A 25,926-nucleotide genomic window follows, 5' to 3' on the forward strand; every position below is an offset into this window, starting at 1 on the left:
AGCAGGAAAGAAAGGGCGGAGTTATAAAGAAACGTCTATATAATTTAAAGCCTCTGTGATATGATGTGAAAATTTTTATTAAAGATTTAAGAAAATAATTCATAAAAGAATATTAACAAAATGAAAAACACTACTTAGGACCCTCTTCATTCTAAAAACAAAACACCATTCTGACTTTTTTACTAAACAAAAAAGAGACCTTAACAACAACTTCGGTTCTTCCTACACAACTACTTTCTTTATCTATTGGTAAGCTTAGTTTTATTGAACTAAACAGTAGGAAATGCCCACTGAGAAAGGCTGCAATGCCTTCAGAAGACACTCAACTACCCGCTGGCGCTTCTCACTGTCTTACGAGCATCAGGGACAGATGACCTTCCCTGCAGAATTCCAAGCTGTTTCAGGCTAAGGCTGCTGAAAAGTCACTTATAATTGTTTAAAATACTCGTTTTCCCCACAGTCTAACTTTATATCCTAGTGTTTATTTTATTGCTAATAACAAAATGTTTCAACGCGTTTACTGTTTGTTCATGTGCCACAGAGGGTGTGAGTGGAACAAAGATTTGAGAACTAGTAAGATCTAGGAGTGAACCTGCACTCCTTTCCTGGTTGTACGATCTTCGACGAGTTTCTGATCCTCTCAAGCTTTCCTTTCTTCATCGAGAAAACAAGGCAATAACAAGGACTTCCTGCAGCAGGCAGTGAGGAGAAACTGAACGAATGTGCGCAGCTCCCAGCAGAGCCCAAGGGCAGGAACTCGAGCAATTCCAGTTCTCGCCCCACTATTCCAGCACTCCCTCAGCTCCAAATACCGACGGCATTTCTGAAGCCCCAGAGGAGGGTGAAGACCAACTTACAGAGATTTTATTTTCTTGCTTTGAAAAAGCAGTGGTTTTATTAAATACGCATTTTTGATTCCTGCTTTGAGGGTTGGCTAATGGGATTTTTATATTTTAAAGAAAAGAGAAACATATTCTTGCAAAAACAATAACTAAAAAAGCATTCAAGTTCTTTCATACATTCCTTGGGAAGCGCTTAAGGCCTTTCTGGAAAGCAGTTTGGCAATAAGTATCAATGGGCATATCTTGTGACTCATAAATCTTGTACTAATAAATCTTTATGAGGAGATTATGAGGTGTGCACAAACTTCATTGCATCCATGGATGTTCATAATCCTACAAAGTTACACGCAACCAGAACGTTCATCAAGAAAGGACTGGTAACATTAATGCACATCTATGTGGTTGAATTATCTGTAAACAATAAGAATTATTTAGACATTGATATGAAAATGATGCCAAGAAATAAATATATAAATGAAAAAAAAGTGTTAATGTAAGTTAACAAAACCAGTATAAAACTTTTATCTGGCAATATAATCAAGAGGACAAGTTAAAAAAATTTTGATCATTAAGTACTACATACAACTGATGAATAAATCAACTAGAAAAAAAGTAACTACTATATTCCTCACTTTAAAAATTTAAAAATATACACATATATATTTTACCTGATGATGATGAAGTCAGTGAAGCTGAAGAGGCATCAAGAGATGGTCCAAACAGGGGGTCCCAAGCCAGTAAATCACTGGTCCCTTTCCTGCCATGACATTTTAAAAATAAGGATTTTAACAAAGGAATATTTTATTAGTATAAAATCTAGTCATTTATTTTTATTTCACAGAATTATAACAGCTCAATATATGATTAAAAAGTTGGATAGTCTATCAATGGAATATGTTAAGAAACAACATTTAATAAACAAGTATTTATTAATTGCTATAAGAACCTACAATAACATTATCTGAAGCTGGCAGGGGAGAGTAGGGAAAATTTACCCCCACTGACTGCACTGTGACATACTCTAGCAAGCTTAGGGGCTGTCAGAATGCAAATAATGATTTCAGCTTTACATATGAAGAAAAGCATCACGGAGAGTCTAAATGAGCTGCCTAAGGACACACAGCTACTTAATTCTACAACAGTGTCAAGTCTACTGATTGACTTGGCACCCAGTCTTGGACAGAAAATGTCTTAATTTTCTGATATGAAATCAGGTAGAAATTTCATAAGGCCATACTTCCTTTCAAAGATGAAGAAGAAGGGTAAAGGATTTTTTAAAAAGTACTTCTCAAGTACAGAATGGTGGCTCTAGCCCAATGACCTGATACAGACTTTAAAGGCGTGATCACTGTGGTCTGTCACACGTGGGTGGAACTCCTCTCTGGGCAACCCACTGCCTGGGCCTCTGAGGTGGTCTGAAGAAAGTCTGGATCATACACGCCTTTTTACAGGAGAGAACCAAGACTACGGACAAAATCATCAGGAGCATCAATATTCTAGTTTCAAAAAACTCAACATGCTGCATAACCAAAGGTTTCCCCCCCGGACCCCTGGGAATCTACTGGACTGGTCGCTCTCAGGATTCAATTCCTGGCTCTTTCTTTGACTTTCTCTTTCATTCCAGTCACCCCTTTTAAGATGCCTAACTCGAGGATCCTGAAGCATCTGACCTTTGTCATCACCTCTTTTTTTTCAGCTTTATTGAGGTATGGTTGGCAAATAAAAATTGTATATATTTAAGGTATTAAAAAAAAGAAAATACCCATTAAAATATTTTAATGTATCAAGCTGCCATTATTTTTAAAAAATCTTAGGAAACAGGCCCGCTATAATGAAAATGTTACAATTATCTATAAGCACATACCTAGTATCTCAACATGCACCTACATGGAAGCACACTACACCTTGTATGATAAAGCCCAGAATTGTATTTGCATAAATAATTCCTAAAAGCAAAGTTTTAAAGCACTAAACAATGTATCTTTAAAAATGCTAAATCAAATGAATACCACCACTGTGCTCAATTAGTGCCTCGCTTCAAAAGTATCAAACCATTTTAAGCTACCCATTTAATTAAGCCTACTTTTACTTATGCAAAAAAACATAAAAAGAAAGTATTCTTACTGATAGATACACAAGTGAAGAAGGACCCACGCAACATTGTCTTAAAATATTTTTTTTCTATTTAAGAAGAGCTGGCAACGTGTCCTCTAGCCCTCTCCTTTTGCAAGTGCGAAAATAAAAAAAACATTAAAAGTGGAGTCAGGAGGCCAGAAGGGGAGCTCCCTCACAGTACCACTCAAGGTCAATTACAAGAAAAGATAATCAATTACAGACCCCAACAGAAAGAAGACATCAACAGGAAGACAGCCAATTACAGACCTCAAAAGAAGCCATCGACAGGAAAGAATCATCAATTACAGGAAGAATCATATACTGCATCCCAAACAGAAATGGACGACCTGAGCAACTCAGCCAATGAGAAACCATCACCACCCTGAACTCTTGCTTTTCTCCAGTGGACTTTTGTTCAAAACAACCCCTCCCAATTTCCTCCTTTTTCTCTAAAAACTAACATTCCTCTCCCTTGTTTGCTGGATTTGCCTACGGTCCGTCACGCATATCCTGAATTGCAATTCTTTGGCTATTCCCGAATAAACTTGTTTTGCTGGTAAAATACTGGCTGTTTTATTTTTTAAGGTTGACATATATGATGTCAGAAAGTGGGATATGAAGGAGAAGACCCCCCAAGAGGAGACAGCTCCCAGAACTCAGCAGGGTACTCGCACGGAGCCCCTGGTGCTCACCACTCTGTGAATGGCCGCCTGCTTTCGGTTTGGTCAGTCTCCTCTTGGAATTTGAGCTCTCCCTCCCTTTGCCTTCTGAGCTCTCAAACTTTATTTGGGATCAGGAGAGGCTGTGTCCTCTCGGGGGAGGGACTACGTCCTCTAGGTTCAAGGCACTGTCCTTAGTGAGTACTCAGCTATTTTCTGAAGGGAACACAGTCTCTTTTGGGGTTCAGGTTTCCTGAAAATCCAGAAGTTGTCTTTGGTTTCCAGAGTCCTTTTGGCATCAGGGCTGGGAATCCAGCAACTTTCTTTTGCTTTTAGAGTCCTTCAGAAATCAGGGCTAGGACTCTAGCAACTTTCTTCAGTTTTCAGAGGAAATTTCAGAAACGGGATCCCAATCATCTAACGTTTTGAGGGAAACCTTCCTACAGGCAAATCCAGTAAACAAGGGAGAGGAACGTTAGTTTTTAGAGAAAAAGGAGGAAATTGGGAGGGGTTGTTTTGAACAAAAGTCCATTGGAGAAAAGCAAGAGTTCGGGGTGGTGACGGTTTCTCATTGGCTGAGTTGCTCAGGTCGTCCATTTCTGTTTGGATGCAGTATACGATTCTTCCTATAATTGATGATAATTTAAATAAATGTAAATAAGATCAAAATTTACACTGTTAAATTAAAATAATGGATGGTCAATGAATATCTAATTTATTCCGAATACGATTAATTACTGAACATACGTTTATCTACTTTTGGCTTCCTATTGCAGAGAAACTAAAAATATCTGCTCTATTAGTAAACATGTTTTCTGCCACACACAGGAATTTTCTATGAAAAAGGGTACGTTTCTAGAAATTTATAAAAGGTAAGTCTGCCAAGCTGCAAAATGCTAATATAGTTCACAATGTCTTACTTCTTAGTTTTTCATTAGGAATTAAAGATTCTAAGGGTTAAGAATTCCTTTTTTTTTTTTTTTTTTTGAGGAAGATTAGCCCTGAGCTAACATCTGCTGCCAATCCTCCTCTTTTTACCCCAGAAGATTGGCCCTGAGCTAACATCTGGGCCCATCTTCCTCTACTTTATACATGGGACGCCTGCCACAGCATGGCTTGCCAAGCAGTGCATAGGTCTGCACCTGGGATCTGAATCGAGGAACCCCAGGCCACCAAAGTAGAATGTGTGAACTTAACTGCTGCACCACTGGGCCAGACCCAGCGCTAAGAATGCTAATCAATATATGTATTAATACAGGAAACACCTGCATATGCAAAAAAAGTAGGATGTGTGTTTTGATAAAAGAAGGTATGAGGAACGGAAATGCATTTTGTTGAGGGAAAAGAAAGTAATTTTGTCCTAAAGAGAGGCTGCTTATTTTGGAATGGGAAAGAGGAAAACATAGGACAAAATCTAAATGTAAAAAGAAAGTATAGAAGGTGTGTGGAAAGGAATATTGGGAAAGAAATTTTAACGTGTGGTCAAGTTGGCTAAGATTAAAATGAATTTATTAAAATGAGTTTTAATACCAAAACAAGCTGATGCGAAATTAAAATTTGGCTTTCTTTTGTATTGAAAGGACAAGGTTTTCTTTCTTAATTTCCTGGGTTGTTTCTATCAGGTCTTTAATTACGTATGAGAACTGAGTCTTCTTAGTATTAAAGACGTAAGTTTTGCTTACAACCATGTAATCTTTTGTATTTGCCTTTGAAACCTTTTCGTTTTACTTTGGTCAAATAGATACTTAAGTATTATTTCATAATGATCTGTGATCCTATTGGGTCAACTGTCCAAACCTTTTGATATTTTTCACAGGCTTCCCAAACTATTCAAATTCTAAATGAAGTCTTTTTGACCTGGATATAACTTTGGGATTTTCGAGACAGCAACTGGGACATCTCAAAGGATTTGTTCCCTCTTCTTATAAAAAGAGAGATGTTATACTAATGGCTTATTTGTCAAATTACACGAGAAGCATGGTTGAATAAGCAATAATAAGCCTTTTTTAGGTTATACTGTATGGGTGAATGTGACTAAAAAGTGTTCTGGAAATTGTATAAAATTCCTAAATATCTAATAATATGTCCCAATATAATGTTATTACCTGTAATTCTAATTACTATCTAAAATATATGTCACAAAAATACCCAAATTTTCCTGTCAGTTGCATTTATGCATTGCCTTTTTTTTAAAAAAAAAGTATTTCACCAGTTATAGACAGTTACTGTTTTACTGTAATGCTTTTACAAAATATGTTTCATTTTCAGAGAAACTCATGGAAAAGATTTTCACAAGTACTCTGGAATACAAGTTTTAATAACTTTAAGAACATAACTGAAATGGATGGGAGTCTCTGGAACTCAAATGAAAGACTGATTGCTTTAATATTTTGTTTTTCCAGATGTACAGAACCCCTTTTTCTCTTCTCTAAGCTATCTATAACTTACAGCAATTTGGTAAGTTGTATCTTTGCAAAAAGGGTTGAACATTTATCTTTTTCTCTCTACCTGATCCCTCCAGAATTCAGAAACTCTTAAGTATTCTTTTCATGACAAAATACGTATTTGCATGGGTTCACTGAAGGTCTGTTCTCCTTGTAACAGAACATAACAGGAAATGCTGGCTATGTTACCAAGGCTTTGACTAGATGTCATATTCAAAAAAGATAACACAGTCTCAGAAATGATCAGACAGCTCTAAGGAACTGCTTGCTTACAAGGTTTCAGGAGAACAATCTTAAAAAAGAGCTTATATGGTCACCCACTATTTTTGCTGCATTTATATAATCAGGCCAAGTTTAATACAAAAAAACTAGTTTTACTATGATTATCTTTAGTAAAAATGGGGGTAATTGTGGAGAGAGAAATTATGTTTGCACCTTTGTAGATATTAAATTCTAGTCCTATTAACTGTCTTTAAGGTTTTGTTACATACCTATAAGCTGGACTGGATCCCAAATTCTTCTAGTTTTCCTTAAATTTCTATGATACTCTAAACTAATAATTCCCATTTTTACTGCCCTTGAAATCTCCTTGGAAGGGCCTATACTGGGCCCTCCTCACTACCCAGATGGCAGCCAACCTATAAGGACTCATGCCTTGGGTACACATCTCACAGCTCAAGAAGGCTCCACCTGACATCTAGTCCTATACAAATGCTGGAGACCTCCAAATCAAATTGACTAGGAAGAGAAGCAGCTGACATCTGAGGCAGACAGCTTTCCCAGGATGTCTGGACCAGGCCTGCACACTTTTCTTTCATTGCTCTATCTCACTGTTTCCTCCCTCCCTGCTGTGGAAGGATAATGCCTTTGTCCATATTTCCCAATCCCGAGCAAAAGGAGTAAACCTCTCTGTTTGCTGCATTTGCCATCAGAAACCTTGATCTGTTCAGGACAATAAAGACCCCTTGGTCACTCTCTAAGTAATGTCACTGGAATTCCAGATGCCATTGTATGTTTAAATTGTTCTGCAGGCCCATTTTATAAAGTCAGGGTACTAAACCTGACTAATTTAGCTCCTTGCTTTAATTCAACCCAACCTTGGGAGAGAAAGACATCTTATGAATGTTTATATGATGAATTCTGTAGAGCGACCAATGTAAATTGGATCATTTGTACACTTGTTGATATATATCCATATATTTAGGCAACCTCTCAATATGTAACACCACAATGTCTGAGCCTTGGTTAAATGGTGCTAATGCCTCTATGCCAGTGAATGAGTCAGAGGTACTGTTACTTATGCAGGAGCCTTATGTACAGTCCTGGTGATGTACATGGAGGATCTGACAATAGCCTTTATGCTTGGGTATCTCATTGCCTTGACAGCTGGAGAGTATGAGGACAGGGTGCCCTTGTCATATTCACCACCCCGTTCTCCCTGCATAACCAGTCAGAAGCCTCTCATTGGCCAGTCTCACTAAATTCTTCTCCTCGCCTCAGACAAGAACTTCCAGGAGGCATGCACGATTCTGGGTTTGCCTCTGCAGGGAGAGCTTTCTTTCCACAATCAGAGTAAGTGCAGTGAACAAACGATTAGTATCTCTCCCTAACACTAAAAGAGATGGTCGATTCCATAGCCAAAGCAGTTGTGACCCAACAATGGTCACTTCACTCGTTGGCCAGGGCAGTTCTAGATCCCTACGGTAACGACCACCTCATACTGCACAGGGTAAACACCTCTGGGCAAGGAGAGATCCAACTACCCGGAATTAGAGAGCAAGCACGTTGGTCGACACCAATTCCCCCCAATAACCCACTGTCTTCTGATTTATTCAGGTGGCCACCCTGAGGTCTGGGTTCCTCATGTGGAACTATCATACAGATTGGGCTTGTTGTATTGTTCTTCATTCCTGCTTTGTGTACTCGTTGTTAAACTCCGTACCTATTGCCGATTGAACTTTTACAACCATAACATACCTAATAAGGGGATGTTAACACAACAATCTGAAATGATTTCTGATGCTTACAACCTCGGACGACTACAGATTCTGAATAAGAGGCACCTGAGAGCTCTCCTTCTTTGCCTTCCTTGTTACTCAAATGTGGCCTAAACGGTTTCCAACCACTATGCATTTTTCCCTTCAACATGGTACATGACAACCAGGAAAGGTCCTTCCTGGCACCAAGGGACAAAAGCACTACGCACAGAGAACCTAACTCTTGACCAGTGATGCTTTAGGAGAAAGATCTTGATCAAAAGGAGAAAATATGAAAAATTAGTAAAGGGAAACCTCATTTAAAATGGAGTTAGGAGGCCAGAAGGGGGTGCTCCCATGCAGTACTACTGGAGGTCAGTTGAAGGGAAGATAGTCAATTACAGATCTCAAGAAAAGTGGTCAATAGGAAAAAATTGTCAGTTACAGGAAGAAATGTGCATTGTATCGCAAACAGAAACTGCTGACCCCAGCAACTCAGCCAGTGAGAAACCATCACCACCCTGAACTCTTGCTTTTCTCCAACGTACTTTCATTCAAAACAAACCCTCCCAGTTGCCTCCTTTTTCTCTATAAACTAATGGTTGTCTCCCTTGTTTGTTGGATTTGTCTGTGGTCCACCATAGCATGCACACCCTGAACTGCAATTCCTTGGCTATTCCTAAATAAACTCGTTTTTCTGGTAGAATAACTGGCTGTTTTATTTTTAAGGTTGACACAACTTAATTGAGAGACTTCCTCATTAGGAAGCTCATGAAGTATACGGTTTATTTTACAAGGTCCCAGCAAAAACTGAAGGAAAAAGTGAGCAAATTTCCATGAAAATAACTGGCTGAAATACAGACACATACGTACTTGGGATGCTATCATTTATTTAGAAGCAGTGAGGCAACAAAGGCTAAACAGTTAAATGGATTTTTAAAAATTTATTATAAAAAGAATTATTGTCAAATGAGAAATAATTTAAAACAACCAAAAATTCCACATGGTGTTTCACAGCTTAGAAAATAGGATGATTAACAACACTCTATTGAAATTGAAACTGCAGAGATGATAAAACTCTCTAGAGAAAAGGCCAAAAGGATACTTAAAATTTGAATGCAGTGGGGAGAAAAGGATGACCAGATGGAGGACAGAGGATTTTTAGGGCAGTGAAACTATGGTATTAGTGAACACCTGTCATCATCCATTTGTCAAAACTTCTAGTATCTAAGTATCACACCGAGAGTGAGCCCTGATGTAAACCACGGACTCTGAGTGACACTGATGTGTCAACAGAGGTTCATCAATTGCAACACGTGGGAGGCTGTGATGGTGGGGGAGGCTGGGAATTATGTAGAGGCAGAGAATAAATGCAAACACTTCCACTCAATTTTGCTACGAACCTAAAAAGGCTCTAAAAAAATAAAATCTATTGTAAAAAAATGTTAATGTGAAACTTACTCATTGGATGCAGCAGACGGCTTTGATTTTGTTAACTCTTCACCTGATTAAAAAATTGAAACATTATTAAAAAATTCATAATCTGAGAAACTTTTTAATGTAAGGAGAAACATGACACACACAGCTCATTACTATGAACAATTTAAAACTCCTGGAATAACATAAATATAATTTAAACAATTATGAAGAAAAAAATAAGCCTTTAACAAGCTTTCTATCATGCTTAAGAATATTAAAATAGCTGAATTTCTGGTAAATCTTTGGTAAGAAATGACATAAGTCAACCAAACTATAATATTCATTAAAATAAAACTGCTGTTCAGAAGAGAAAATATGGGCTGCAACTGTAAAAATTAGAAAAAATGTTTAAATACTTCTGAAAGTATTACTCAAGAATTTTAACTGATGAATCATGAAAGCATTTTTCAAGTTCTAAGAATATTATTAGTGACTGTTATATTGACCAGAAATAGTCATGGACTCTTGAAGAATGTCCTATTCTGAACAGGTAGAATTTTGACAACAACCTAAAGCAGCAGCCTCCTTCTTGAGAAGGCAGCTGTATTGCTACCTTTCGCACTGCAATGTGAATCATTTCATAAGCAACTAACACAGGAGCATAGCATCGGCGATGCAAAAGTCATGTTGCTTCATGAGCAATTCTCCCTGGACCTTAAGGTTTTGCATCACCAAGCAATAGCTGACGAACACAAAAGACATCAACATGGGTAACTGCAGCAGAGCGTGAGGAATACCACACTGTACGTGATGCCCATTCATGCCACATTCTACCATTGGGCTCAGTTTGGCCATTTGTTTTGCCTCAAAGTGCTTACTGCACTCCATCTTTCCATATTTTGCCCTCACCTCCATAACTCAATTTCTCCCTTTTATCCTCATTTTCTACACATCCCTTATCATCAAGGGACTCAAAAAATAAAGTCCTACTTTTAGTTTGGTATTTATTATAAATTTAATAAGTCTTTTTAATTGTGTTAGAATTGTATTAGGATTCATGTTACAGTTTTTATCAAGGGTCATGTTTGTAAAACTGCACAGCTTTTGAGTTGACTGCCTCAACTCTTTTTCCCACAACCCTTGTTATTTGCACGAGTCTACAAAAGATGTTAGCGTTCCAAAAATGTTTTTAGTAAAGTTACTATACTAAAAGCCATATAATAGAAACTGCAATCATGATATGACTTACACATAGGTAAAGCTAAAGCTTACTCATCTTATAAATGCCTTCCAGCTCATGAGGCAGTTATGCCAGTTGAACTTTCTTAATCAGAAGCTACGCTTTGGCTTTGTTGACTTCTGAAAAATGTTGTAGCCATGTATTTAAGTTTAAGGTATATCTCAACACTAAAAGAAATAATATAGATAAGTTGTCTCCTGTTTAAAGTAAGTATCTTTTCTAGTCTGTTGTCAAGGCTCATGATGAGAAAAAAACAGTTATTTCTGTAACTGCATATGTAAGGCTACAAGCTTAGCAAATTGCCTGATAAATTTTAATAGACATAAAATAACCAATTTAAATGTCAAACTTACTAGACGAATTCCGATTCATCTGCACCTAAAACAGAAATGCAAAAACTCAGTGCCATTAAACAAATAATTTAATTTGTTAATGAAATATTTGGTAAAATGTTAATACTGCGAACCTAATTTTAAGTTGCTTTTAGTATATCGGCTCAATTGTAAACTATATTTACATAGAAAGATATATAGAAAAAACTTTCAGTAGTTTTTGTTTTATAGTGAAAATATAAGGCATGTACCTTTAACATTCAATAATATCTACAGCAAAATACTGTAACTTGTTATTTTAAAAATTTAACATAAATATTTTGAAAATGAATGTTCAAATATTACAATGATTTTATAAAGTCAATAGGTAAAAATATAAAATATTGCACTTACTGGGCTGTGTCTCTAGCAGTACATGGAAGGAAAAAGAAAGACACAGTGTTCATTTTAGAATTTAAAAATATCGTATTTTCCTGCTCTAATAATTTGTCTATTCCCTTCTGAATCATACCTAAAATCTATACATCTTAAAACACATACATTGTTGAGGGAAAACACACTTAAGCTAGATAAGCAAACTGGGCAATGAAATATACTCACAATATCCTCCTTCCAAACTCAATATTAACTACTAAATTTTTGCAAAGTATTATTTATTTTCTGAGTATGAAATTAATACATGTTCACTGTTTTTTAAAAAATAGAAAAGAGAAGGGCTGGCCCAGTGGCGTAGTGGTTAAGTTTGCACACTCCGCTTTGGCAACCCAGGGTTTGCCAGTTCAGATCACGGACGCAGACCTAGCACCACTCATCAAGCCACACTATGGAGGTGTCCCACATAATATAGAGGAAGATTGGCACAGATGTTAGCTCAGGGACAATCTTCCTCAAGCAAAAAAGAGGAAGACTGGCAACAAATGTTAGCTCAGGACCAACCTTTCTCATCAAAAAAAAGAAAAAAGAAAAAAGAAAAAAGAAAAGAGAGAAGAGCACAAAGGAGAAAATTTAAAACCATCGAGGATTTCACTACCCAGAAATAGATGCTTAACATTCAGTATATACTCCCCTAGGCTTTTATTTATTTACATACATATTTTTAGGTTGGCTTTGCTCTTACACAACAAACATTTTTAATGGTTTCACAAATTCCTATTTCATATATATACCCATAATTTAATCTCGGCATTAATCTTAATGTTAAATATAATGGAAGAATAAAATCTAACTTCAAAAATCTATCTTTTTGGTGGAAAAGACAGTTCCAAAATTAAATTGCAAAAGCACATGACTGAGAGAAAAACACTTTTTTCCAAACAAATATACATAGATACTTAAAGTATGTAATTAAATAACAGTACAGAATGGTGAGAACTTTTATTCTCCATTATCAAGAAGAAGAGGTCTAATATCAATTATGATGAGCATATACAGATATACTACATTGTTATTCTAAGACATGCTTCTTCCCATAGTTTAACTTTTCTGGGTTTAGAATATGACATCAATGAAAAGATCTATTAGGGTGATATATTTTTCCTCCCTCAAAAGTTATTAAGTATGGTATCTTAGAACTGAGGAATTAACCACTATCACTAAGAACTCTTACCTGTGCCGTTCCTTGTATGAAAAGTATGGAAAAACAAACATGTAGTGACAGACAAAAAAATGCGAAGATATAACTTAATCTTTAAACTCATCATTTTACGGAATTTCCTTTTACATAAGGGTCAAAAAACATGGACGAAAAACTTTAACATTAGATGAGGAAAAGATTAACAATGCCAGTTCACAAAATTCTGCCTGAGACATAAAATAAAACAAATGGCAGAAATAGTGGATACTCTACATTTTCGATTCCTTGTAAGATACTTTCAAAAGGAAGCAAAACTAAGCCAAACTCACATGTTCACTTGCCTACATAAACATTATAAAACTATATACTTTAATAAAGCTGAAAAAAATTATAAACTAAATATTGCCTCATCCAACCTGCTTAACTACTGCTAAGTGATGTTTCATTTATTATTATTCCTAAAATTAAACAGATGCAGGCAGACAAGGTTAAAAAAAAAAAGTCTTCTAAGAAGCACAAACATGCTCATCTTCTTACTTACAGATACTGCTGGGGAGAGTGTGATGTTTCCTATGGACACTTTCAACTCATCCAAGGAAGCCACGGCGTGATGCGAGTTGTTTGGGTGCACAGGCTTGATCTCTATCCGGTACTTCTTTGGCTCTTCATCTTCAGAATCAGAATCACTAGATGAGTAGAAATGGTTCTCTTTGGTATGTGAGTATCAGTTAAAGAATTGTTTTTAAATTACCCTAATGCATAACCAGTTTTTGCACATTTATAAAAAGGAACAAAAACCTTTAAGAGATAAGAGGGACTTTAGAGAAATATAACTACTAACTTTTATTAATACAAACATGTCAAATGAAGAACATGGAGTCACATTTTATTATAATTAACAATTTGAACAGTCTTTATTAAATAATAAATTATGTTGTTCTAACTGTCTACTGTATGCCAACACAATCCATAAGAATATCCACATGATAAAAGGATATCATTCTGATTTGCTTCTGGTTTTATACTATAGCCTTCTTCATCTACATCAGGAATGTTCTATGGGAAAAAGAAAAAAGAACTTTACTGTAACGATGGCTCCAACTACAAATATATTAAAGATTAACAAAATAGCCTTAACTATTACCGAGGGGCTATATCATTTATCAAATATCAACAGGTTAACAAAATTACTAACACTGTGGGAAAATCACATCGTTTTAGTTAGTTTCAAATCACAGTCCACGCTTCAGATGTCTGAAGGAGAAAAGCCTTGCAAAATGAAACAGAGGGAGAGAACAGGTGTTCGGGTAGGAATGCCAGCAATTCCACGCATAACCAAATTTTCACAAGTCTTCAAAGTGAAGAAATAAAAGCACAAGACTGTGTGTGTCTGGGGAAGAGAGGTGGTGAAATCAGAGGACTGACAGCTTAAGTAAATGGAAGTATATATCAAAAATATAGAAAAAGAGAAATAAAAGGCTACCAAGAAAATTAAAACTCTACTAAAATACCATCTCTTACCCATGAGACTGGCAAAAATTCAAAAGCTTGAAAATACACTTTGTTGGCAAAGCTGTGAGAAAATGTACTCTTATGCACTTTGCTGGTATGATACAAAATGATATAATCCCTACAGACAGTTTAGCAATATCTCTTCCACCCAGAAATTCCATTTCTAGGAATTTGCCCCGAAAATACACCCCCAACAATTTAAAAATACATATGAAAGAAGATTATTCATCAAAGATTATTTATAACTCAAAATTAGTGGAAAGTACCTAAATGTTAAAGCATAGTTGAATAAATTATGGCACATACACAAAATGGAGTACTATGCAGCTATTAAAAAAACAGATGAGAAAGGCTTCTGTGAACTGATGATAATCAAGTAACTTCCAGGAGATACTGCTAACTGAAAAAAGCCAAGTATAAAATAACACATACAGTATATCTTTTAAGCGAAAAAGGGAAAATTTCAAAACATATAGATATCTGCTTATCTTTATATAAAAAAACACTGGAGGGATAAATCGGAACACAACCAAGTTGGCTGCCTACAAGGGAGGACAATGGAATAGAAGGGACACAGGAGGGAGGACACTTCTCTGTGTGTCTTTGTGGTTACGTAAGGGAACATTCCTACTTTTAGGAAACACATACTTAAGTATTCAGAGATAAAGGGCCATAATACATAGAATGTATGCTCAAATGGATCAGGAAAAAATATTACACACACACACAAACACATGCACAGATGTAGGGAGAATGTAACTGTTAAAGAAAATGTAGTAAGAGTTAATGGTACACAAGTGTTCTTTGCACTAATTGTATTCTTGTATTTTTTTGTATGTTGGAAGTTATTTCCAAATAGAAAGTTTTAAAAAGAAAAAAACACTACCAAGAAATCAGTTGTAATTGGACAGCCAATACCCTTCTACTAGCAAAGTGTGTCGTTCCTTCTGCAATCACTTGCTAAAGCTCAGCAAGAGGAACATGAAGGATTGCTCATCTGACAGGCACAGCACTAGGTGAAGAACTAAGAGCAGAATTTACACGGCCACAGCTTCCAGGCTGAATGAACAGTCTAATGTCGTCAGCAGTGAATTGACAGACTGGATTAGAGTCTAGAGGTAAAAAATCTAACACAGGGTAAAGGGCAGATTCCACAGATAAAAAGCTGACAAGTGATGTCGTTATGACCCTAGCAGTAGAGCACTTTCTTTGAGTTCTACATCCTGCCTGCTAATTTGCAAAGAAACTTTGTCAAATGTGGATTCATTAGAAATCAGAATGAGAAGTTTTTTAGAATACTTTATTTCTATTTCCAGAATATACCAGAAACAAACATAGAAGATGGTTGATCTTCTAGAAGTTCTAGCTGGGATTTGCCAACTGACACTACTTTTAAATTTGTTTACAACATGCTATACAGTATGATGCAATAATTTAAAATACGGAGCTGTTTCAGATAGGACTGAGTAAGCTGTTTTTGGATCAACCTCCTGCAGATTACAACTATAAACGCTGCTCAAAATACATAAACAACTATCTGAAAGCACTAGAGAGTGAACTAGAGCCACCATTTGAAAAGCTATAAAGTGATACGCTCAAGAACTCTATAAATAAACCAAAATGGAATTCTAAAAAAGGTTCAAATAATCTAAAGGCAGGAAAATGAAAACAAAAAACAGAATGAACAGAAAACAAAAAATAAAATGGCAGACTCAATCCCTGACACGTCAAAAATTACATTAAATAAAATGATACAAATATAACAAAAGACAGAGACTGGCAGAAAGGATTAAAAAACACATGACCGACAGAAAGTCAACAAGGAAATTACAGAATTAAATGAAAAACTGGACCAGATGGACTTATAGATATATATAGATCACTCCATCCACAAACAGCAGGTCACACATTCTCCTCAAGTGCACATGGAGCATTCTCAAGGACAGACCATATCTTGGGAAACAAAGCAAGCCTCAACAAGAGGGTGGAAATAATATCAAGCATCTTTTCTGACCATAATGCTATGAAACTATAAATCAACTATAAGAATAAAGCCAGGAAAGGGGCAAAAATGTGGAGACTAAACAACATGCTACTGAACAAACAATGGATCACTGAAGAAATTAAAGAAGAAATCAAATATCATCTGGAGACAAATGAAAATGAAAACACGCCATATCAACTCATTTGGGACACAGGAAAAGTGGTCCTAAGAGGGAAATTCATTACAATACAGGCTCACCTCAATAAACAAGAAAAATCTCACATAAGCAATCTCAAACGACACCTAACAGAATTAGAAAAAGAACCACAAACAAAGCCCAAAGTCAGTAGAAGGAGGGAAATAATAAAAATTAGAGCAGAAATAAATGAAATTGAAACAAAAAAGACAGCAGAAAGGATCAGTGAAACAAAGAGTTGGTTCTTTGAAAAAATAAACAAAATTGACAAACCCTTAGCCAGGCTCACTAAGAAAAAAAGAGAGAAGAATCAAATAAATAAAATTAGAAATGAGAGAGGAGAAATCACAACGGATACCACAGAAATACAAAAGATCATAAGAGAATACTATGAAAAACTATATGCCACCAAATTGGACAACCTAGAAGAAATGGATAAATTCTTAGACTCTTTCAACCTCCCAAAACTGAAGCAGGAAGAAATAGAGCATCTGAATAGACAAATCACAACTAAAGACATTGAAACAGTAATCAAAAATCTCCCCAAAAATAAAAGTCCAGGACCAGACAGCTTCTCTGGAGAATTCTACCAAACATTCAAAGAAGGTTTAATACCTATCCTTCTCAAACTATTCCAGAAAATTGAGGAAGATGGAGCACTCCCTAACACATTATATGATAATGAAGCCAACATCACCCTGATCCCCAAACCTGACAAGGACAACACAAAGAAGGAAAACTACAGGCCAATATCACTGATGAACATAGAGGCAAAAACCCTCAACAAAATTTTGGCAAACCGAATACAGCAATACATCAAAAAGATTATACACCATGACCAAGTGGGATTTATACCAGGGACACAGGGATGGTTCAACATCCGCAAGTCAATCAACGTGATACACTACATTAGCAAAATGAGAAACAAAAACCACATGATCATCTCAATAGATGCAGAGAAAGCATTTGACAAGATACAGTATCCATTTATGATAAAAACTCTGAATAAAATGGGTATAGAAGAAAAGCACCTCAACATGATAAAGGTCATATATGACAAACCCACAACCAACATCATACTCAGTGGGCAAAAACTGAAAGCCATCCTTTTGAGAACAGGAGCAAGACAAGGGTGTCCACTCTCACCACTCTTATTCAACATAGTGCTGGAGGGTTTGGCCAGAGCAATTCGGCAGGAAAAAGAAAATAAAAGGAATCCAAATAGGCAATGAGGAAGCGAAACTCTTGCTGTTTGCAGATGACATGATCTTATATATATAGAAAACCCCAAAGAATCCACTGGAAAACTATTAGAAATAATCAACAACTACAGCAAAGTTGTAGGGTATAAAATCAACATACATAATTCAGTAGCATTTCTATACTCTAACAACGAACTAACAGAAAAAGAACTCAAGAACACAATCCCATTCACAATCACAACAAAAAGAATAAAATAAATTTAACCAAGGAAGTGAAAGACCTATACAACAAAAACTACAAGACTTTCCTGAAAGAAACTGATGATGACATAAAGAGATGGAAAGACATTCCATGCACATGGATTGGAAGAATAAACATAGTTAACATGTCCATACCACCTTTAGCAATCTACAGATTCAATGCTATCCCAATCAGAATCCCAATGACATTCTTTACAGAAATAGAACAAAGAATCCTAAAATTCATATGGGGCAACTTTTGTTGACCCCGAATGACCAAAGCAATCCTGAGAAAAAAGAACAAAGCTGGAGGCATCACTTCAAAACATACCACAAAGCTACAGTAATCAAAACAGCATGGTACTGGTACAAAAACAGGTGCATAGATCAATGGAACAGAATTGAAAGCCCAGAAATAAAACCACACATCTATGCACAGCTAATCTTCGACAAAGGAGCTGAGGGCATATAATGGAGAAAAGAAAGTCTCTTTAACAAATAGTGCTGGGAAAACTGGACAGCCACATGTAAAAGAATGAAAATTGACCATTCTTTTTCACCATTCACCAAAATAAACTCAAAATGGATCAAAGACCTAAAGATTAGAACTGAAACCATAAGCCTTCTAGAAGAAAATATAGGCAGTACACTCTTTGACATTAGTATCAAAAGGATCTTTTCAGACACTATGTCTTCTCAGACAAGGGAAACAACAGAAAGAATAAACAAATGGGACTTCATCAGATTAAAGAGCTTCTTCAAGGCAAGGGAAAACAGGATTGAAACAATAAAACAACCCATTAACTGGGAAAAAATATTTGCAAGTTATATATCTGATGAAGGGTTAACTTCCATGATATATAAAGAACTCACACATCTCAACAACAAAAAATCAAACAACCTGATCAAAAAATGGGCAGGGGACATGAACAGACATTTCTCCAAAGAAGATACACAGATGGCCAATAGACACATGAAAAGATGCTCATCATCACTAATCATCAGGGAAATGCAAATCAAAACTACACTAAGATATCGCCTTACACCTGTTAGAATGGCAAATGGAACCAAAACAAAAAGTGACAAATGTTGGAAAGGTTGTGGAGAAAAAGGAACCCTCATACACTGTTGGTGGGAATGCAAACTGGTGCAGCCACTATGGAAAACAGTATGGAGATTTCTCAAAAAATTAAAAATAGTAATACCATATGACCCAGCGATCCCACTACTGGGTATCTATCCAAAGAAACTTGAAATCAGCAATTCCAAAAGTCCCATGCACCCCTATGTTTGTTGCAGCATTATTCACAATAGCCAAGACGTGGAAGCAACCTAAGTGCCCATCAACTGATGATTGGATAAAGAAGATATCGGTATATATATACAATGGAATACTACTCAGCCATAAAAAAGGATAAAATAGTCCCATTCACAACAACATGGATGGACCTTGAGGGTATTATGTTAAGTGAAATAAGCCAGACAGAGAAAGACGAACTCTGTATGACTCCACTCATAGGTGGAAGTTAAACATGTAGACAAAGAGAACTGATTGGTGGTTACCAGGGGAAAGGGGGGATGGGGGTGGGCACAAAGGGTGAAGTGGTGTACCTACAACACGACTGACAATAATGTACAACTGAAATTTCACAAGGTTGTAAACTATCATAATCTTAATAAAAAGTAAATAAAATAAAATCAACACATGACCAAACTATATGCTACCTACCAGAAATCCACTTCAAATATAACAACATAGGTAGACTAAAAGTAAAAGAATGGAAAAAAATATACCATGCAAACATTAATTTAAAAGAAAAGAGTGGACTGTCTTACTATGAGACTTCAGAAAAACAGAGTTCAGAAAGAAAACTGCCAGATTCAGAGATGGACATTATGTCCACAAAAAATCTGTGCACGATTGTGCAAGGCAACTTATTTCTAAAAGCCCAAAACTGGAAACAACTAGATGTCCTACAACAGGTGACTGGTTAAACAAACTCCGATGGATCTACCCCACGGAATTCCACTCAGCAATAAACAGAAATGAACTCTTCATACACGCAACAACCTGGATGAATCTCCAGAGAATTGTGCTGAGTGAAAAAAGCCAATCTCAAAAGGTTACATACAGTCTGATTCCACTTAAATAACATTCTTGAAATGTCAAAATTATAGAAATGGAGACAAGATTAGTGGTTGCCAGAGGTGAAGGAGGGGTGAGGATGGAGGGCAAGTGGCTATGAAAGGGCAATCAACGGGAAAGAGCCTTGTGGTAATGGACATGTTCTGTTTTGACTGTCTTAGTGTCAATATCTTAACTGTCAGTGTATAACAGTAGTTTTGCAAGATGTTACCAAGAGGAGAAACGGGTGGGGTAAAAGGCAGACGGGACTGCTCTATACCGTCTTTACAACTTTCTGTACATTGATAACTATTTGAAAATAAAAACTTTCATTTAACAGTGTAGTAAGTTTTCAATGCTACAACTATTCACAGAAACCTGATACTAATAAAAACTTACATGTTACCTGTTTACCCCTTTGTCCATTCAATCCATGGTTTCTATATTAGGGCCCCACAATGCTGGAGCAAAGTGTTAAGACAAAAGCAGTGTGAAGAAGAAAGAGAAGTAACTTCACTCACCAATCTTAAAGGCAGTTTTGGTGGATAGCAGTGGTAGTGATTTAAAAAAATATATTAAGATAGAGCTCACAAGTCATTGGAATGTTTCTCAATCTCTCTGTTCAGAAAGGGGAAATCGGTCAAAACCAAAAGAAAAGACCAATTCATACTTCCTTGGTCAATCTTCAAAGGATGTCGCCCCTCAAAATAATTTTTTTAAATTACATAGACTTTAAAAAGGAACAAAAAATGAACAATAATTTCCCTACCAAAGTAGACTACTGATTTTAAGTAATTAGTAAGACCAGCCATAAATGAAAGGCCATAAATAGGCCATAAATAAATAATAACAGGCCATAAATAAAACAACAAAAAAATGAAAGCCCGCTATCCCTGCTGACCACCAGTGTAATCCTCTGTGACCCCCAAAGTCCAAGTCAGGTTCTGTTTTGAAACCACAAGAAACCACAGTCAAGTGTCTTGTAACTCATTCTCTTTAAAAAAGGGAACACATATACCCACACATTTTCAAAACACCATTACTTAAGAAATGATACTTGCTTTTACTTAGCAAGCTCCTTCCACATCAGCAGACGCAGAGCAACTTAATTCTATAACATCTGATTACTACTTTGTTAAGTGAATGTTTAATAACGTATTTAACCAATCCTCATTTTCATGCATGCTTTAGTGTTTCCAGTTTTTTGTTCTCTCTGCCTCTACCCCCTCCCTCTATATATGCATAGATCTTGATCAAGCACATATATATATACACAAAGTTTGTAAAGACAGCCATAACAGGAAACCCCTAGCGATAGGACTGCAGGGTCAAAAAGAACACACATTTCTTATTCGAGGAGACACTGCCAAGTCTCCAGAAGACAGATGGTACCAATTTACATTCCTAGCAACAGTATGAGTATATCCAAACTTTTGCCAACATGATAGGTGTAACAGTAATTGTATCAGAATTAGACTACTATTTGGAACAATATTTCTTACGGTTAATCACTACTTTTATTTCTTTTAATCAAAATTATCTGTTTTCCTTTTCCTACTGGGGCGCTTGCTTAGCTTTTATACTAATTTATATAAAACTTTACAAAGGAAAGTAATTAGCCCCTTGTTACATGTCTTGCTAATACACTCTGCCAATTTACCTGTAGTGATTCAAATCCTTCTATAGTATATTTTTTCTAATTTTATAAGTTTTTCATTTCTACACAAATTTATCAATAATTTCTTATGGCATCAGAATTTTGTGTCCTCTTTAAAAGCCCTTTTCTAATTCCAGATAAGTACTGACTAAAAATTGGTTAATACTGATCATTATAGAACAGTTATCAACGAACTGAGAGAATTGAAAATGTTTTTCTTGAGAGTATATATAAAGTAATAAAACATGAAGTATTAAGGATTTTATTCCATGTTACTACCATCAAAGAAGCACTACAAATAATTAATTTAGGAATAAAATGCACAATGAGTACTAAGCCAAGGGCACACATCTGTGACCTTCTCATTCAGTAGGAGCCCAGCCACCCAGGCAGACAAGCGGCAAGGGGCACACCATCGCTCCAGACGACTCGAACCCTAGAGTTCATCAGAAGTCTACTTTATTTTCACTATAAATTTATTAACAAATCATAATATTCTATTTTAAAGCTGAAATATGAAACAAAAATACTAGTTTTATTTTACTTAAGTAACAGAAAACACAATGTTTCACCAAATATCCGGTTCTTTATTTCGGTACATCTTCATGCCGTAAAAGACCAAGGTGTTTTGGGGCAAGAAACAAGAGCTGTGCGGACAAGAACGATGAGCAAAGCAGACAGCGCGACGCTGCTACACTTAGCAACACGACAAGTGTCCAATGGACAATTTGAAAAGGCGTCTGTCTACACATTACTCACACCATTTGGAAAATCTACTTTCCCATTATAACCACAGGGAGCTCCACTCTATGTCTTCATTAATTATATAGAAAGAAATAGATTCAAACAAGAAATATAAACAAATTTTCTTTAAAACAAAATACACACAGAAAAGTACTAACCATTGGTTGTTGCTATTTCTTGTAAAATGGTAATCTCTTAAAACTCAAACACATGGCAAATAAAGTAGTATTTTAATAGATCTAAGAATAAGTTAGTAAGAGCACCACATTTTAAGAGTATGAAGATCTGAGATCTGGCATATTTCCCAGGAAAAAGCAATACGATATGGCACCATTCCAATCTTAAAAGCAATGTGTCCACTTTTCAAAGGTAGTTAGAACCACTCTCTATTTAAGAGGAAAGTATCTGGCAATATAAAGCCAAAAACTCATCTGTAAAGTAATTTTAATAGTGAACTTACAATAACCTAGTTAGTATTTCTCTCAGAAAGATTTGTAAACAACTCAACCCAAATATGCTGGTCATTTCCTAATGAAAATAGCCTATTTAAATTACTTATATCAAAGTAAAATGTACTTACAAGTGAATCTGCATCAGGGCATTCCCTATGAAAATAAACAAAGTATTAGAAATATTCAACTATTTGAAATATTCAAATACTTGAACTATTAGAACTATCTCGTAATTATACTATATTGAAAGTGTTTACCTTTATTTAAACATAACTTTTAAACTCTACAAAAATATTTAGAGATATCAAATTATGAAGCTTAAAATATACCAAATGATTTTAAAATTCAAAAGAAGGTATTCCTGTACCCATAATCCATAACAAAATAAAACATAAACAGCTCACAAGTATTTTAAAAACTACTTTCAAAAGTGCTTTTTTTCCATGAATATACACATATCATGGAATATACACACATCATATCAAGGAAGCTGTCAGTCCTGCAAGGATTTCTAGTGGCTTTTAATTCTTTAGGTAGAGAAAGTAAAAAAAAAATAATTCCCCTAAAGAGGAAAGCTTGGCTTAAAAAAATATATTTATATTATTGGTAAATAACATGTTTAAATAACATTTTTTTAAAACTTCAGTTTCATCTGAAGTACTTCCCCTAAGCTAATATATACAGAAGTCAAAACCACTTTTCTCCAAATGTTAAATGGGTAGTTAGGCTTCCAGCTGCAATAGTTTTCTAGTTTAATGTGACACGCAGCTGAGAACTGGTATTTTATCTTTTAACTGATACACAAATATGCATTTGGATATAAACTAGCAGAAACTACTATTCTAAATGTAAAACTAAAATATAAAGAAGACCAACCAACCTTCTCAATTAACCAAATATAGATCTAAATATATAAAATTAAAGACACTGAAGTCATGAGGAATAAGCTTAGAAGAAATTCTATGTAAACATTCTAAAATAAATTAATAAACAAAAATTATAGAGCATATGTAAAGGCATTTGGATTAGACACACATTCCTTGGCTTGAGACAGTTAACGCAGATACTATTAGAATCTGCCACTCCAACTATAAACCGGAAAGAGGCAGGAGGTACACCTGAAGAGCCAAATGAGCAATAATAAAAAGCACTGAGAATATATAAGATAAACAGGTAATCTCTACCTACTTGAAGACTGAGCACAAATCAGAAGAAGCTTAAGATTGAAGAATTTTGTTAAAAGATTAGATGCAACAGACTGAAAAAATGAAAAGAGGAGGAGAGGACTACTCGAAATCCAAACGGAAGCACCAGACAGAAAGGGCAAGTGCAAACCCCGTGTGTCTTTACAGCCATTTAAGAGTCACTTTCAATCGCAAATTTTGAAAAACAGCTTCCTCATTATTGGTAGATGAGGAATATTACATCAAAAAAATCTATGCACACTCTGAGGAAATGTTCCAGAAAATGCACTATAGTAACAAACTCAACCCCTCTACAGAATCAAATCAAATGACATGTTAGAACAGTTCTTTCTTCTGTTCTAAAAAGATAGTTTAAATATAAAGTAAGTGCACAAGTTCCGAACAGCTGTGTAAAGGCTTTCAGCCCGACCTCTCCAGGCTGTGCACAGCACCCAGCTGGGCGCCTTCACAGTGGGCTGCAGAGGCCGCAGACAAGGGCGGGGAAGGTCAGGCTCTGGGAGGGACCGCTCTTCCAGGACTGCTGGCATTCCCAAAGCCTTCAGGCCAGAAGAGGAAGCATGCCAAGAGCCTCGGCAGTTCAAGCAAAGTGAGTCCTAGCATTCTTCCTGCCAGGAAGCGCTGGAAGAAGGCAATCGTGGGGCAGAGGTTTAAGCATCGGTTTTCCGCCTTCTCTTTGGGAAAAAATATTCCAATATCCAAGCAGCCTAGTGATCATTGGAAAATTACTGATCGTGGAAAACTATTTTAAAAACATGGAATATACAAAAAATATTATAAACTCCTTGAATAAACAGCTGTGAAAACCATACATTATAAAAATATTTTAATTTTAGGCCATTATTCTTTACAATATCTTTCCTGACACATGAATTGGCTACAGTTAAAAATTTTACTCACAAATCAATTGTTTAGACTTCAATATGTATTTCCAATGTTATAAAGAGAGATTAGGTTCCATCCTCTTCATAAATGCTCAAAACAGACACTTGCAGAAGAGACAGTAATTATAGATATAAATCGCTTTGCAATTGGTCTTAATTTGTTAATCAAATAAAACTTGAAGGGGGAAGAAAGGGACATTCAGAATGGTAGAAACTCTGAGAAACTCAGATGATAAGAATATAATGAGCTAGGAGGCAAGCGCACCCACAGTGCACACTGTTCTCTTCCCATGTTGAAAATATAAGCACCTATCAGAGTGCGAACTGGTGCAGCCACTACGGAAAACAACACAGAGGTTCCTCAAAAAATTAGGAATAGATCTACCATATGGTCCAGCTATTCCACTCCTGGGTATTTATCCAAAGAACATGAAAACACGAATGCGTAAAGATACATGCACCCCTATGTTCATTGCAACATTATTCACAGTAGTCAAGACTTGGAAGCAACCTAGGTGCCCATCAAGGGACGAATGGATAAAGAAGATGTGGTGTATATACACAATGGAACACTACTCAGCCAAAAGAAATGGTGAAATCCGGCCATTTGTGACAACATGGATGGACCTTTGGGTATTATGCTAAGTTAAATAAGTCACAGAAAGAAAGTCAAATACCCTATGATCTCATTCCTAAGTAGAAGATAAAAACAACAAAAAATAATCACATACAGACTGAGATTGGAGTGGTGGTTACCAGAGGGGGAGGGGGAGGGGGAGGGCGAAAAGGGTGATTAGGCACATGTGAGGTGATGGACTGTAATCAGTCTTTGGGTGGAGAACATGATGTAATCTACACAGAATTCGAAATATATAATGATGTACACCTGACGGTTACATAATGTTATAAACCAATGTTACCGCAATGAAAAAAGAAAATATAAGCTCGCACCAAAACATTAAATCTCGCGAGAGTTCTGCTGATTATGCTAGAGAAGTAGCCACTTTAAATGAATTTTCAGCCAATGTTACTGGGTCGACAAATCACTCAAGACTTTTGATTAGCGTCTTTTCGGTCTAAATGGGTTGGGTAGTTACAGAAAGAAAGATTCCTTTAATTCCAGTTTGT

At 36.0% G+C, this 25,926-nt stretch overlaps 1 protein-coding gene across 1 annotated transcript in view; it reads right to left on the reverse strand.

Annotated features, from left to right (window-relative positions):
* The window catches only part of FCHO2 (FCH and mu domain containing endocytic adaptor 2), a 114,255-nt gene that overhangs the window by 32,087 nt on the left and 56,242 nt on the right, over positions 1 to 25,926 (reverse strand). The window contains exons 13-19 of the mRNA XM_046667822.1: positions 22,841 to 22,865; positions 13,599 to 13,656; positions 13,142 to 13,317; positions 11,421 to 11,432; positions 11,049 to 11,073; positions 9,498 to 9,540; positions 1,511 to 1,599 (exon numbers count right to left, since the gene is read on the reverse strand). Of these exons, the coding sequence (XP_046523778.1) occupies positions 1,511 to 1,599; positions 9,498 to 9,540; positions 11,049 to 11,073; positions 11,421 to 11,432; positions 13,142 to 13,317; positions 13,599 to 13,656; positions 22,841 to 22,865 (428 nt within the window). The remainder of the gene's footprint in view (positions 1 to 1,510; positions 1,600 to 9,497; positions 9,541 to 11,048; positions 11,074 to 11,420; positions 11,433 to 13,141; positions 13,318 to 13,598; positions 13,657 to 22,840; positions 22,866 to 25,926) is intronic.

Source organism: Equus quagga, chromosome 7 (assembly GCF_021613505.1).
Source record: "Equus quagga isolate Etosha38 chromosome 7, UCLA_HA_Equagga_1.0, whole genome shotgun sequence".
NCBI classification, from domain to species: Eukaryota; Metazoa; Chordata; class Mammalia; order Perissodactyla; family Equidae; genus Equus; species Equus quagga.